The sequence below is a fragment of the Portunus trituberculatus genome, chromosome 18 (genome assembly GCF_017591435.1).
Source record: "Portunus trituberculatus isolate SZX2019 chromosome 18, ASM1759143v1, whole genome shotgun sequence".
Classification (NCBI taxonomy): domain Eukaryota; kingdom Metazoa; phylum Arthropoda; class Malacostraca; order Decapoda; family Portunidae; genus Portunus; species Portunus trituberculatus.
Window position 1 is genome coordinate 21,960,642 of NC_059272.1, and position 16,548 is coordinate 21,977,189.

A 16,548-nucleotide genomic window follows, 5' to 3' on the forward strand; every position below is an offset into this window, starting at 1 on the left:
TATGCATGACATGAACGAAATAATTATAGAAAGCCTAAATTGTTTTACTTACCTAAATGCTATCAAAATGATAATAAAATGAATAAAAAAGAAAAGGTTATTTACTTGAGAGACTGGACGTTGATGGCATGATGGAATGGAGGAGAGGAGGATGGGGAGGAAGACAGACAAGATCCGAGAAGACAGTCATGAGAGAGGACTTTGGATGTGCGCAGTGCCAGAGCTACACAACAGCTGTGTAGCGTCACAAGTCAGTGCCGCTATGTGGGGCCCGTTATAGTGAACATCGGTGTGGGAAACATGGAAAGATTGCCAGTCTTCGTCTCTGCCTTGGAAGACCCTTGCCTGCTGGGGATTGACTTCCTCACGCATGTGGGAGCAAGTTTGGACTTCCAAGAAGTGAAGTTAAAGGCACGTGGCCAGGAAGTTCCTTTGATCCTCGGAGGTGATGCTCAGTGTGAGAGGAGCGGGCAGTAGGACGGTGTTCCTTGCCAGGCGAGCGAGGAAACAGCTGCGATGGATGTGCCACAATCTGCAGTACCTGGACATGGCCAGGATGATGATGACAGCAACACTGAGAGCCACCAGAGCAGTGAGGATAATGCTGAGGAAGCTACAGTAGAGGTAACATCACCATGCCCAGAAAAAACAGAAGAAAATCGTGGTGGCACGGAGATTATGTTATGTAATATTTTTCGTATGTTCTTGTTTCTATTTTCTTTTGTGCTTATATTTTGTTTTGTTGTTGTGTGATAGCTGGGTTGGCTATCACACAAACAGCTCGCCTGCCGGCGAGCCGTTTAACCACGTTCATCCCCCGAAATATCGTTCGTCCCCTGGGTCGATATATTGACAAATTTTTGGGGTCGTCTCCCGAATTGTTCGTCCTTAGAGACGTTCGTCAAGCGAGGTTTTACTGTATGTCAATATACAACTGAAATTGCAAGTCGCTAGAAGTATCGACTGAGCCCTTTTAGTCAGAACATGCTCACACATAGCGACTGGGAAGTATCAGCTGGTTGGCGAGAAGTGAATGTAAACAAACAGCTACCCAACAAGATGTCTTACTCTGGTGACGTTGACGATTGTGATCAAATTAAATCATCTCAGGTATTCAGTCCTCTCCTCCAACAATACCCTGCATAGAAGAAAGCAGTCATTACTGAGTGGCAGCTATCTCATCAAACGTCAATTTGCGTAAGCTTTTTTTGCTGTAGAATTCACTTTTAGGGTCCCAGATCTGCTCTTTTTCCCTCACCAACTCCAAAATCTTCTCTACATTGACACCACATTTTCAAACCTTTCTCTATGACATCACAACGTAAACAAAGTCACAAATCGACTGAACAAGACTAGCATGTTGGTCATGTTTTGCAACTGATTTTTCAAGTCACTAGGCACCAATATTCAGTTGGAAACTCTTTCAACTTGTAATTTCAGTTACATATTGACACGTGTGAACCCGCCTTTATACTCAAACTTTCTCATTAGGTACCAGAGGCCATGATTAAGATTTTTTTATTTCTTATTAATGAGACATTATGTTCCTAGGTAGCTTGTAATGCTAACTTCTTTTACTCTCTAATGCCATATTACTTGTACTGCCATATGCAAGAAACGAATCCATAATGTAATATTATGTTTCACTTTTCTCCTTGAAAAAACATTTCTCACTGATATATTCATTGCTTTCAGAAAGCAAAAGGGAAATAAATCTTACATTTCTTTTTAAAGGGGCTAGGTAAACTGGCAAGCAAATTTCCAAATATTGCTGGGACATGCATCAACTACCTCCAAGACTTCCTTGTTAGTCCATCACCCATCCTTCTAAAGTTGTACCGCCAACAGTCAGATCTTCTCACCCCTCATCAAGGCAATTTGACTGTTAAAGGTTAGTTAGTGTTTTGGATTTGTTTGTTGATTTTTTTGTTACAAAGTCTTGAAATACAGTGTATCAGATAAGATTAATTCATTCAAAATTTGAATTGATTATGTTTCTAGTTACAGGAGATTCCAGCAATCGACCAGCTTCAGCTTCAGCAACAGCATTTGAAAAGCTGCGGGACACTGCAATTGAAAATCTTTGTGTTGCACTGAAGGCTGGCCTTACAGTTGATGCCAACACTGTAATGGCTTTTATCTCTTCCATCTCCAGTAGAGAGAAAGCTGGATGTGACCGCTTGCCTGAAAGGTAAGTGAATTATTCTTCATCTTTTATTTATTAACTTGGTTTTATTTTTGTGATTCATTAGAGAATTATCTTAAGATGTTCCTGAGAAGTAGACTTAAAAACTTCATATATCTAAATATATCTTTTGCAGTGATACTATTGTGATATCCAACAATGTGGTTGTTGCATTGGGTCATGTAGCTGTGGCCTTGAAGGACTCTCCTCGTACCACAGAAACTATCTTGCACCAGTGTCTGCTGCAACGCTTTTGTCGACCTCCCTCATCTCTGGATACCCTTATTGTGGACCAGATGGGTTGTATGCTTCTTGCCAAAAATGAGGTGAAATTATTAGTGATCAGTTGTACATTTTACAAACATGTAACTCAAGGTTTCACATATATAAAAGAAGTTTTGGAAGAGAGTGAATATACAAGATGAATATATAGATGAGCATAAATGCGCATTGATAGGTTGCACATAACTTTATTGCTTAGTGAATTTATTTCCATTTCAGGATGAACAGTGATGCTTTATTTATTTATTCATTTTTATTCATTCTATTATTATTATTATTATTATTATTATTCATTTATTTTTTTATTTTCATGAGCTCTACTTTGGTTAACTTATTGTTGTATCAGTAGCATGGTCAAAATGTCCTTAAGAAAGAATTGAATTTTTTTAGGATTTTAATTTTTGATCTAATTTAATATTTAAGATTTAAATTTTTAATTTAATTTAACATTTAAGATTTTAATTTTTCAGCCCAAGGTGTATGATGAGATAATGGAACAGTTCAGCAAAATCATCATAGAAGCCAGCAGTGGAACATATGGCATGGGTGCAGCACAAGACCAGCGAATGAAGCAGTATAGGTGAGAAGGTTCTTCCCTACATCACTTGTCAGCTTATTTTGAATTTAGCCCTTTGAACATTTTTAACCCTTAAGCAATAAGTGACATATTGGCATGCCCAGTTTGGACAACACTGCTATTGGGGATGAATACATGACCTTAGGGGATGAATCCTCCTGGAATGAATAACCTTTTGGTGAGTCAACCTGGACTTGGGGATAAATCATCCCAGGGAACAAATCCTCCAGAGGTGAATGATATATATATATATATATATATATATATATATATATATATATATATATATATATATATATATATATATGTACACCTAATCCTCTGTTATCCCGCCCTACCGTTATCGTGCCTACGCGTTATTGCGCACTTATGAAAATCTGCAAAATTTAGTTTTAGCGCATCTGGAAAGTCGTTATCGTGCATCCGTAGTAGTAGTAGTAGTATCCCACACACTGACAAATGTTTAGATAGGGGGAGGAGAAGGAAGAGGTGGAGGGGAAGAAAGATGATGATCATGAGGAGGAGGAGGAGCCAGCAGCAGCCAATCATCGCTGTGTATTCACATCACGTAATTTGAATAAGGGAGCTGATTGGTTCTGGTCACTCCACTCACTACCATCAACACCACCACCACCACCACCACCACCACCACCACCACCACCACCACTTCCACCACCACCACTTCCACCACCACCACCCCTCAGTCTCGCATGTGGTATGCTGTTGTTCAGAGCTGGTTTTCTTGACCCTTGTGTGCTAGTGAACCGTGGCTGAAATTACTCCGCACCAACCGCCAAGGCCAAACCCACCCAGTGTTGCCACAAAAGCGAAGGATGGAGTGAAGGTGAAGAAGGCAAGGAAAAACTTAATGTATGCCGAGAAATGGGAGTTGATAAAGAAAATAGATCAGGGTATGACAAAGAGGGGGGTGGCAACATTATACGGGATTAACGAGTCAACTGTTCGTGGAATATATCAGAAAAAGGACACTATAGAATCCCATATGGATATCACACCCACGGCATCAGCTGCTCATAACGCTAAAAGAAGTGCCAACAGAGTGCTGGTAAAAACAGAGCAACTGCTTCAAAGGTACCTCGACACCATGGCAAGGCGGAATCTAGCAGTGGACACCCGGGAAGTTATGGATGTAGCCAAAAAAATTTACGAAGGTGTTGCATACAGCAGCCCCCAATGTTCCTGGCTTCAAAGGGGTGGTTTGAGCGTTTTACCCAACGATATAAGGTGAAAAGTTCATTGATTTCTGGTGAAGCAGCTGGTGGTGATTATAAAGCGGCCCATGAATATCCAGTGAAATTAAAAAATGTGATCCATGACGAGAATTACACACCTGATAAGATCTTTAACATGGACGAAACAAATTTTTTCTGGAAGACAATGCCCCGATGTTCACTCATAACAACTAAGTCAGCAAAGTTGCAAGGCAGGAAGGCAATCAAGGAACGTTTCACACTTCTCTTAGCCACTAATGCATCTTGTTTCTGTCAACTGAAGCCAACCATTGTTCATCGTGCTAAGCGGCCACGAGCATACAAGGATAAAGACATGAAAAATTTAAATGTGCACTGGCTTAGCTCCAAGAAAGGATATGTTTCAACCAAACTTTCCTTGTACTGGCTCAAAGAATGTTTCATTCCTGAGATCAAGAAATTCTGTGAAAGGAATAATATCAGGTTTAATATTCTCTTAATATTAGACAATGCACCAGGCCATTCTCCAGTAATGAGTGACCTTGATCCTAATGTAAGGGTCGAATTCTTGCCGCCTAACACCACGTCCCTCATTCAACCTCTAGATCAGGAAATGATTTCTGTTGTATAGGCTGCTTACTCAAGACATCAGTTTCGGCTTATGCGTCAGGCAACACATGACGCTCACCTAATAGACTGCATTATCAACGATGAGGAAGAGAATGAGGGGAAGGAGATTGTTGGTGATAATGAAGCCGAGACAAAAGTTTTACGTTATTGGAAGTCCTACAATATCAAGCAAGCTGTGGACCTGGCAGTGGAATGCTGGAATGACATCAGCTACCATTCACCATGCATGGCGTAATATTCTCGAGGGTCTGCCAGACTGTAGGTGGGTACAAGTGCCAGGTGTTCCCCAGACGGTATAGGCAGAGCTGGAGGGAGCTGTGGAGGAGGCGCGTCACATCCCCGGGGCTGGTTTTGCTGATATTACTAGTGGTGATATTCGAGAAATGCTGCACCCACCAGAAATAACTGCCCAGGAAATATTAGAAGAGGATGTTATGAATGATGGTGAAATTGACGAGAACCAGCAGGAAACAACACCAGAAGAGGTAAGGCTGAGCATGGGTGACACAAAGAAATCAATAGAGGCAGGGATACTTCTGCATCACCTACTCGAGCAGGACTCATCAGTAAATAATTCTGTGCATTGCATTAACATCAGCCAAGCAATTGCCAGCTATGAGGAAAACTACCGGATCTATATGAACAACAAACACAATGCAAGATTACGGATTTCCTCTGCAGTCACCCACAACCTGGTCCATCAGTGATTAATACTAACCCTCGTCCTTGCGATGATGATGTTGATGACAATGATGATCTGGAATTCGAAGGGTTCTTGTCTGACATCATTGATCGTCGTGGCTGTCCACAGTGATATGACACAAGCCTCAGAACTCCCCTCCCTCCCACCATCAACCTGTGTACCTTGCTCATCAATATCGAGGTAAATTAAAATTTATATTATCATATATTATTAACCATGCCATTCATTTTAGATTGTCAAATGTTAATAAGCTATTTTAGTATTGATCACAGTAAATTTAGGGTAACAGGAAAATTTTTTAGGAAAATTTTTGGGTTGAGGCACCAATTTATTTATTTCCTATTCATTCTTCACTTCCGTTATCACGTTTTCCGTTATCGTGTGGTTTTTTAGGCACCAATTTCACGTGATAATGGAGGGTTAGGTGTATATATACAGTGGACCCTCGGACTTTTAACATAATTCGTTCCAAAAGGCTTTTCCATGTCCGAATTGTTCCAAGTCCGAAACCGTTTTCCCTGTAAGAAACCATGTAAATAATTTTAATCTGTTCTAAATCCCCAATTTTTTACCAAAATAAATAAGAATTGAGCTATGTCAAATCAATATTATTTGCCTTTTGCCTTGTGGTGGCAAGCTTCATGGTGAGTGTCACTTAACCAAGTATTAAGAATATGCTGGGTGGTGGCAGCACTACCATTAGCATAAATCACTTAGTCCTATGTGGATTCTTTGTGTCATGCTTGTTACACCTTGTCACTACTGTAGTTAAGAAATATTTTAGTTATGAGATCAGTGTACTTATATGAAATATTACTCAGCCATTCTTCTTGGTTAAGTGACCATAGTCAGATGAAAAAAACTGGTCAAATACCTTGACCCCACCTGGGATTAAGAGCAAGGCGACAATGTGGAATCAAAACAAAGCAGGAACTGATGTTTGCCTCACATCTATGGTGCCACCCTCACCCGGATTTGCCAGATTTGGCCGCCTTTGGGTTGTTACAAGTCCAAAATTGTTTCCAACTGAGGGTAAAAATTATTGAAATTTTTGTTCCAAGTCTGAGGGTCTAATGTATATATGTGTATATATATATATATATATATATATATATATATATATATATATATATATATATATATATATATATATATATATATATATATATATTTTTTTTTTTTTTTTTTTTTATTTATTTATTTATATTTATATAGATTTAGGGAGCAGGTGGCATAGTGGATAAGGTGGTGAGCGTGGGATCAGGCAGACGTCCACGCGTAGGTTTGAATCCACCACATACGGCTTAGAAGCTATGCCATTTGTCGAGTGGTTTAAAGTTATGTACATATCACCATGATAACCAGGTTCTAGGTGGTTACACCAAAGATGCACTTAGTTGGTGATATGGGCCCTAATATGGGTATCACACTGAATAAAATTTGCCCGCGCTACTATTGCGCTTCACATACACTCTTCAAGTATGCCTACAGGCGCTATAGGCCATAACATAAAGAAAAGAATATACATGCAACCCCCGCTTAATGAAGGTTCACACAACGAAATTTCACTACAACGAAAGTTTCCTTTTACTACCATCTGCTCATTTAATGAACACCAAACTCACTTTAACAAAATTTTATCCAGGTAATTTTTTCCAAGTTTGAAAGCCCCGCCGTATCACTCAAGCCAACAGGCTTTTGAATACACCAGCGCCTCTCGTGGACAAAACACACACCACTCACTCCCCCTAGTTCAAAATAATAACAGCGTCAGCAGTATCTCATCTTCCCTCACTGTACATGCCACTAAAACATCCTGCAATGTCGCCTAGCATTGCTAAGAAGACCAGGAAGTCTCTTACTCTCGAAGTGAAGCTGGGTATTATTCACAGACATGAGAGAGGCGAGAAAACTAATAGCATTGCTTCCCAGCAGACTCTATTAAGAAGCCTGGTGAGATCATATTTTCCTTGCAAGCTAAAAGAACCACCTGAACTCGTGACTGCAATGGATAAAATGGAAAGCATTGTGAAAATGTGGTACATAAGTTTTGTATGCGGTACAATGATGCGCCCTTTGTTTACATTATACAGGTTGCCAGCTAGCGTATTTCCCGCTCCATTCTCCCTCCCTTCATAAATTTAAGATCATCAGCTTTATAAAGTTACTTACATACATACATTAGTGTACATTATAATGGGTTAGTCTTAAATTAAACTGCTTAAATGTTTAACTTCATAATTTTTACTTTCATTAAACCTTATACTGTACTATGATGCACTCTCGATTTGTTTACTCTCAATGGAAGCTCAGGTCAGGGATTAAACTTGTTATAATTGGTTCGCTTACAGAAAATTCGCTTAACAAAGGGTTTTTTAGGAACGTAACCCTTTTGTTAAGCGGGGGTTGCCTGTATATATATGTATATATATATATATATATATATATATATATATATATATATATATATATATATATATATATATATATATATATATATATTGGCAAATATAGATTATAGCAATTATCTTTTCTACAGACATGTAGCCACAGCAGTACACAATGCTTTGGCAAACATTGCTGCCAACATTCAGGGTGAAGCTGAAATGGACAAACTTCTCATGCGTCTCCTAGAATTGTTCGTCAAACTTGGATTGGCTGCGAAACAAAATTCTGAAAAACACCCTGCAGTACTGAAGGTATGACATTGCCCTCTCATGTGTAGTGAAATTTTGTACGTATGTTGTAGTTGTTTTTAAAATATTTATCAAATGATATGGGTAACGATCTTTCTTACTGATATTTAAAATTTTTGTCCATTTACCAGAACATATTTTTACGTCTGGGGAACATCTTATTGAAAACGTATTAGGCAAGACTTGTGTATCTGCACATATTTGGGCATTCTCTCTCTCTCTCTCTCTCTCTCTCTCTCTCTCTCTCTCTCTCTCTCTCTCTCTCTCTCTCTCTCTCTCTCTCTCTCTCTCTCTCTCTCTCTCTCTCTCTCTCTCTCTCTCTCTCTGTGTGTGTGTGTGTGTGTGTGTGTGTGTATGTGTGTGTGTGTGTGTGATACAGGGTGGAGAATGGGAGAAGAGAACAAAGAGGGGGGCTAGGAGAAGGAAGAAAGAAAATATAAGCTGAGCCAATGAGATTTTCTCAAGGCTTCTTGATCATTCTAACCACTAAACTGCATGGTTGCTTGCACCAATAACTACCTTATTTTATTCCATCTTCAGTGAAAAGTTATTGTATTATATAAAAGTTTTTAGATATGCCTTGTAAACGTACCATACTCACTGAGTGCCTCTCCTGTGCTTCAGGCTTCCAGCAGTGCCGGTAACCTGGGAGTGTTGATTCCTGTTATTGCCATGCTGGTGCGCCGTCTCCCTCCTATCAAAGAACCAAAGCTACGCATGCTCAAACTCTACAGAGATTTTTGGCTTTTCTCAATTGTTATGGGATTTACTCAGCATGAATCTGGTAAGATTCTACTTACACTGCTTTCCTTGGATTTGGAACATTGAATTGTTAACTTTTTTGTATCTGCTCACTTTCTTGATTTTTCAGTTGCCATGACAAAAATCGCTTACAAATCACAGGTTATATTCTTACCATGTGATAAGGCATACAGATTTATCTGAATTTCTTTCTAAATGATGCACCACCTAATATATATAATTACAGGATTATGGCCCCCTGAATGGCATCTTGCTGTGTGTGACATAGCAGTCACATCACCTCTGCTGCTTTCCCAGACAAAACATCGCTCAGAGATGAAGGAACTGAAGTACACATATGCTGTACGGGATGACTCTGTGTCTGTTGTAAGTAATGCTTGAAAATGATTTCAAATTAATTATTTTGAGTCTATCGTGGCAAAATTTTATTGCAGTTAACATAGGGTTTCCCAGATTATGACAAGAAAATATTTTCTTTGCATCTATGTATGAAAATCTTTGAAAATTTATGATTGATTGATGTCTCATGGTAAAAAATAAATTGTAATACCCAAAAGTCTAATAGTACATCCTTACCATGAAAGAAAAAAATTGTCCATTCTGTACATACAAATATACTGAAAGAAGCATCCAGTAAAATCATTAGGAAGTACAGTCTGTGTGAAAAGTCTAGGAAGTGACTACAGTTGATTGACTATTTCTTTTGTTGCAACAAAGCCAAGAAGGTTCAGAGAGATATCATATGTCTGACAGCAAGGTACACCCCTCTCCACCCTCATACTGCTGAAAGAGGCTGCTCAGGCCACTTTCAGTTGTCATAGGGAGTAGATGTTAGGTACTGCCTTATTTGCTTTTTCCTGCTTTCCACACTAATATTGCACTTCTTTTCTTATACATTACAGCTTAATAGACATGTGTGGAAAGCACACTTGTGAGAAAACTATTCAGTATATCATTGATCTCCATAAAGCAGGTATAAGTAACAAAGAAATCTGCTTTCAAAAGGCCTGAAACTTTGTAAAAAATTCAAAGCTGGTGGGAGCAAAAATTTACCACTCCCACAAAAGCCACTTGGTAGGCCATGTAGGGTACCTGAGAGGACAAGAACACTTATCAGGAGGCAGCTGAAGGTCAATCCCAGCCTTACAGGATGGCAAATTAAGGAAGGGAATCCTGACTTATTAACTGGTGTCTCTCTCTGTACTGTCCATGATACTTTGTGGTGTGACCTTGGGTACCGCAGTTATTGGGCAAAGAAAAAACACTTATAAATGACTCACAGAGAAAGAAAAGGATCCAGTTTGCAAAGAAATATCAAGACTGGACATTAGAGAAGTGGCGTACAGTACTGTGGTCTGATGAGAGTACCTTCTGTGTGAGTGGTACAACATCTAACAGAGTGTACAGGTGCCTAGGCTCTGATCCTGATGATTCCCGCTATACTCAAAAACCCACCAAACACCCTCAGAGTTTAATGGTTTGGGGATATTTTACTTTCAAGGGTCTTAGTGATCTTGTTTTTTTTCCTAAAAACACTACTATCACTAAAGAAGTGTATTTGGAACTCTTAATGGATAATCTTGAGTCATCATTTGAGAAAACCAAAGGTGAGATTTTCCAATAAGATGGGGCACCAGCTCATACGGCTAAAATTGTCAAAGAATGGATAGATAATTGTGAAATCAACACCATAAAAGATTGGCTTGGCAATTCACCTGATATTTCTCCAATAGAGAATTTATGAGCTGTAACTAAGGCCAAATTACGAGGCTTTGACACCTCCACACTCTCCAAGCTGGAAAAAGAGCTTCACAATTGTTGGGCAGACTTCAAGCCTGAAACACTTCAAAATTTAGCTGATAGTGTGCCAAAAGGTCTCAGAGAGGTGCTCAAGAAAAAAGGAAATGTAATAAAGTACTAAGTATTTGGTAGAGTTAGAATTTGTATGTTTTTTGAGATCTGACATGAAATGTATAACGAGAAACTATTGGCATGGTAACTTTTTGCGCAGACTGTATGTATTGAAAAGAAGGCCAGGAATATTTTCTTTCATCATCTGAAAGCAATAATGAATCACATCCAAGTAAACTAATAGATAAATGAATGAATGCTTGCACTGGACAGTCAACAGTATTAAAATAAAAGCATTGTTTCCTTTTTTTGTTGAAACTACACAATTTTTCAAAATGTAATTTCATGAATCATTGGATTTTATCTTTTTATATTGCAGAGTGAGCTAAATGAATTGAGACAACAGATACTTAGTTTGTTGGAGCATCCTGCTGACCTAACTCAAGTTGTTAACAAGCTGACTTTTGCACAGTGCATTTTTGTTTTATCTGTGTATCGTGTGGAAGCTTTAAGGTAAGACTGTGGTACACTGCAATAAGTATTTATGCTCTGTTAGATGAAATAATTACTTACTGAAAAGATACATCATTTACTACATATTGAAATGTTCCTGTGTATGAGCAAAGAAGTGGATTTTTTAAGAAATATTATAAAAGTCAAGATTCTATGTAAATTTAGATATTCTAGAATAATGAATAATTATTGACTAGATATTTACATGTTGGTATAATATGTATACCTTGTGAATCTTTGCTAGAAGTGCAAATGTACAAATGAGGTGCATTTCCAGTAGTTTCTTTATGGCATTTTTTGAATATTTATTTTAATTCTGTGGTTTCTTACTTTTAATTTCTTAGATATTGATTTTTACAAAGGGCTAGCACCATAGCTGCCAAAGAAATACTGAAGGGTTTGTGTGGAAATGTAGAAAAAGAAAACAATATTTTGCAAATGAGTGAAGACAATTACCTCTCTTGTAATCATTTTGATTGTCAATAGGTTTAATTTCCAAAAATTCCACTTACATGTCACAATCAACAGACAAATATTCATCCTTAAGAAATATAATTCAGAATACTTGTGAAGTTAAGCCACCAAAATGATCAAGGAAACAATTTTTTTGAGTCAAAATGTATTACTGTATGTATTTGTTTATTGTTTAGTAGTACTATAAATTATGATGAAATATTGATTTGCTTTTGAAATATTCTCAAGCTCTCTTCTTGCTGCTAAGGGAATAGTTGTCACTATTACCAGCATTACTCTGTAACTAATGAGCAGATTCATAAGAGTTTGCTGTTGTTTATGACTCATGGATGCACTGTTTCTTGTCATTTTGATATTGGGTCTGTGGAACTTTCCTAGAGTTGGTTTAGATCTTTTGCAGTGAGTGTTTATTTTTCATAGTTAAACGTTTAAGTCTGGCATATCTTTGCAGAGTAAGAGGTTCCCCTGAGCCCAACTTCCAGCCAATGTTTGAATACTTGTTGGATCCTGCTATTCAGAATGACAAGTATGATATGTGGATGTGTATTAACAAGTAAGTTTGTGATCAGTATATTTCCTTAGTGTTTTATCATTTCCATTATCATCAGTTATTCATTTACTTATTCTTTTTAAGGGAAATGGTGATGGCGAAATTTTGCGTAAAGTGCATTACCCATATATTTTGTTAATTTTTATTTATTTATTTATTTATTTTCCTTATCTTTTCACTTGCCAGTATCACTTTTACTTTTCTCCTGAATACTTTCCCCAGTAGGGCTCTAATGAATATTTCATAACCATCACAAGAACCATACTGCTTCCAGTAATTGACTGGCTGTAACTGCATCTGTTAAACCTTCTTCATTCTATCTGTTGACCCTATCACATTTTTTAAGTTATGGTTTCCCATCACTTATCTGACATTGTTAGAACTATAGGATGCGTGATTACTGATTTTTCTGGCTTACAGAAAGATCAGATTAAAATATACTTTACCCAACAAGTGATCATCTTATTCTACCTCTGAAATACCCTGTAAATCATTATAAGGTGATTAATAACAAGGACTGCAAATGCAATTATTTTCTGCTGATAGTCATGCTGATGCTTCATTTCTAGCCAATACTGATAGTTCCAAAAGCAAACGAGAGTCATTAATTTTAATTCTCATCTATGTGTGCAATATTTATTGTTTTCCTTGTTTTAATGATAAACAGAGCATTTAACTAATCAAATTATGTTTTACAGAGTGAGTGAAAGAGTATTCAACATTTTTCTAGAGCAAGTAAGTCAGCGCTCTAGAGATGAACATAGAGAAAAGCTTTTGGTTCTGCATGCTCAGTTTCTCTTGACCCATTTCAACCACACTCAAGTGCAGATTCGACGTGTGGCTGACAGACTGCTCTCCAAGCTTGTTGATAGGTGAGAAAGCTACTTCAATCATATACCTTTCTATTTTGTGTTTTCTATGTAAAATGGATAATAAATCCATCTCAACAAATCTGATAAATTTAAAACAAATAATAAGCCAAACATTCTCTTAATCACCCTTTCTTTATTAATTTTACTAACAGGTTTCCTTTACTGCTGTGGAATGGAAATGTTCTTCGAACCCTCCTGGATATCTTACAAGTACTGGGTTACTCACTACAGCTAGACCCCAATGATGCCAATCCAACCATTCCCATCCCAGACACTCCCTTCAGTATAACCCTCATGGATACATTGGAGGCCAGGGAGGTGAGAAATGATTTTGCCATCTTTCAGTAAATCTACTGATGGATTGTTAACACAGTAGTGATGGGTTTTGTGGCCAGAAATGTGGGATATATATATATATATATATATATATATATATATATATATATATATATATATATATATATATATATATACACAGTAATACTTCGAGATACGAATGCTCCAACATACGATTTTTTTTTATTTACAATAAAAAATTTCATATAATTTACGCCTCGAAATACGAAAATAATTTTTAAGATATGAATATCCATCAGTAGGTGGTGCAGCGATCGCTCGGCTACCCGTGTCAGCCCGAACATTCAGTTCGCGTTGTGTATCGTTGTTCATCCTTTGTGCATGTATGTGTCTGTGCTCCTCGGCAGTGTGTATTTTTCTTAAGTTTTGTGAACTCAAAACCTCGTGATCATAGGTTCCAAAAGTAAAGATAAGAAGACTGAAAAGAAGAAACTTAGAAGAGTCTCACAATGGATATGAAACACAAGATAATTGCAAAATATGAATGTGGTGTGTGTATCTGTGATTTGGCCCTGTGCGTTAACACTTGTAGTAACTATAAAGTCAAACCATTGTTGGTGTATCATTCTGAGAACCCATAGGCTTTTAAACCACATAAGGTGTTAAAAGAGAAACTCCAGATCATGTGGCATGCCAATAATAAGGCATGGGTAACTCGCCAATTCCTCCTCCATACTACATATATGAAATTCTATCACAGCGTCGGTAAGTATGAATTCAAGTTGGTGGTTTTTGCTCGCGTTTGGCAAGGTTTGGCGAGAAACACACAGAATAGCCTGTATTCACATACTGATTACACTTGGAAATTCAATAAACGAGTGAGTACAAATGGTGTTCTGCCCACAAGCAACTCTTCCTCTTTGCAATGCAAAAAAAACAGAAGTCTCTAGATGCTATGGTTACCTAAATATCACAGGTTGAATGAGGTGATATCATCGGTGTTCGTGGCCTTGCGTCCGATTGGGTTTAGCGGCCTTGGCTAGAGCGGTAGGAAACGGGCCCCTTGTATATATCTCTCTCTCTCTCTCTCTCTCTCTCTCTCTCTCTCTCTCTCTCTCTCTCTCTCTCTCTCTCTCTCTCTCTCTCTCTCTCTCTCTCTCTCTCTCTCTCTCTCTCTCTCTCCCCTGTTGCCTGTTCTGATACCACTCTCATTCAAATGTTGTCTCCCTGCTACATGGCAAGAGACTCGAGGTGTAGAAGTAAGGCGCGTGGGAGAGGTGGCGGAATCGGACACTGTGAAATCACTGTTGCTACAACCATCCATCGTGGGAGTTAGTGACACAGTGACTTATAGCATATGTTTGCTCCTGATGAATGTTGCCAGCTCACAAGCAAAGAAGACGGGAAGAAAATAGCCAAAATATCGCCCTAAAACGCCTAAACGTCTATCGATGTGCCCTGAGTCTTGCGTGATGAACGTCTATCGACATGTCCCGAGTTTTGCTGGTTAAGTTGTTATTTTGGGCAATATAGTACATTTATATCATGCATATAATAAACATTGTATTTATCTTACATTAGATCTATATTTGGTTGGTATTTAAAGCATGTTGATTTTTTGGGGGGGTAAATTTGTATCACTAGAACGAATTAATTCTATTTCCATTAATTTCTATGGGAAAAATTTATTTGATATACGATTTTTTTGATATACAACGATCGTCATGGAACGAATTAAATTCATATGTCAAAGTACCACTATATATATATATATATATATATATATATATATATATATATATATATATATATATATATATATATATATATATATAAGCTGCCCATGAATCTTCTGCAATGTGACGTGCTATTACTCCTTGAATCAGTCTCACTTATTCCCTCAACTTTTAAGGAATATGATACATCAAAATATGATATGCAAGTTTCATAAAAAAAAAAAAAAAAAAAAGCATGACAAAAAAATGGCAGGCACATATGGACTGCACATAAATATACTAATCTTATGGCATGAGAATGTATAATAAAGACAAGAAATAGGTGAATAATAAAGATGAAAGAAAATATCCTCTTCTACAATTCTTTACTCATTGTTACTTTTACTCTTCCTCAGCGAACAGTGAGTGATTTTGCAGCCAGATGTCAAGGAATCCTGCAAGAAGCTATGAAGTGGGCCCCTGAGGCAACACGTTCCCATTTGCAGAACTACCAAACTCACCTTGATCAAACCAATCTGTCATCTCATTCTGGACTGGCTTTAGCTACAGAATCAGTTCTTCAGTATGCAGGACTCAAGTCCATTGCTACTGGAAGTTTTGTAAGTTTTCTGAAGCAAAAGTTTCATACAGAAAATTATAAGTATACCAATTGATTGATCATCACCTGATAATTTATGTGACCATTACCAACACATGTGCCTCTCTATTTTCATTTGCAGACCTCTACTTTTGACAAGCGCCACACAGGGATGAGTGACCTTACATCGTCATTCATAAAGAACTTGAGTCTTCGCACTCACTACCAAGGAGAAATCTCAGGACTGTTGCTCATGGCCTCAGATGATACACAGAGAGAGAGACTCATTGCTAAGGTGCTGAGTGATATCACAGCAGCTTGTGAGAAGAAAAGTGAGTTAGAATTCAGACAAGGATTGTGGAGAGCTACTGGGCTCCTCATTGCTGACAAAGGTAAGAAGATTCATATGAAAAGTCAGCCATTAATTTAAGGATTATACATTAATTTACTAGCAGATCTGCCCTTTTTTGTAGTATGTAAATGAGGTGTCTTGCATTAGAAGGGCTGCTCATGCTATAATAAGAAGTGCAGAATAATGTACTCAAAGTTTGGCAAAGATCATGATTTGGTGATTCTCTCTCTCTCTCTCTCTCTCTCTCTCTCTCTCTCTCTCTCTCTCTCTCTCTGCAATG

The 16,548-nt window shown here is 37.8% G+C and overlaps 1 protein-coding gene across 1 annotated transcript in view; it reads left to right on the plus strand.

Annotated features, from left to right (window-relative positions):
- Window positions 1-16,548, plus strand: part of LOC123505422 (phosphatidylinositol 4-kinase alpha-like) — a 43,043-nt gene that overhangs the window by 6,414 nt on the left and 20,081 nt on the right. The window contains exons 9-21 of the mRNA XM_045256666.1: window positions 1,735-1,891; window positions 2,002-2,191; window positions 2,322-2,511; window positions 2,938-3,047; window positions 8,128-8,287; window positions 8,909-9,068; window positions 9,273-9,412; window positions 11,277-11,410; window positions 12,336-12,437; window positions 13,133-13,306; window positions 13,459-13,624; window positions 15,735-15,938; window positions 16,059-16,308. Of these exons, the coding sequence (XP_045112601.1) occupies window positions 1,735-1,891; window positions 2,002-2,191; window positions 2,322-2,511; window positions 2,938-3,047; window positions 8,128-8,287; window positions 8,909-9,068; window positions 9,273-9,412; window positions 11,277-11,410; window positions 12,336-12,437; window positions 13,133-13,306; window positions 13,459-13,624; window positions 15,735-15,938; window positions 16,059-16,308 (2,137 nt within the window). The remainder of the gene's footprint in view (window positions 1-1,734; window positions 1,892-2,001; window positions 2,192-2,321; window positions 2,512-2,937; window positions 3,048-8,127; window positions 8,288-8,908; window positions 9,069-9,272; window positions 9,413-11,276; window positions 11,411-12,335; window positions 12,438-13,132; window positions 13,307-13,458; window positions 13,625-15,734; window positions 15,939-16,058; window positions 16,309-16,548) is intronic.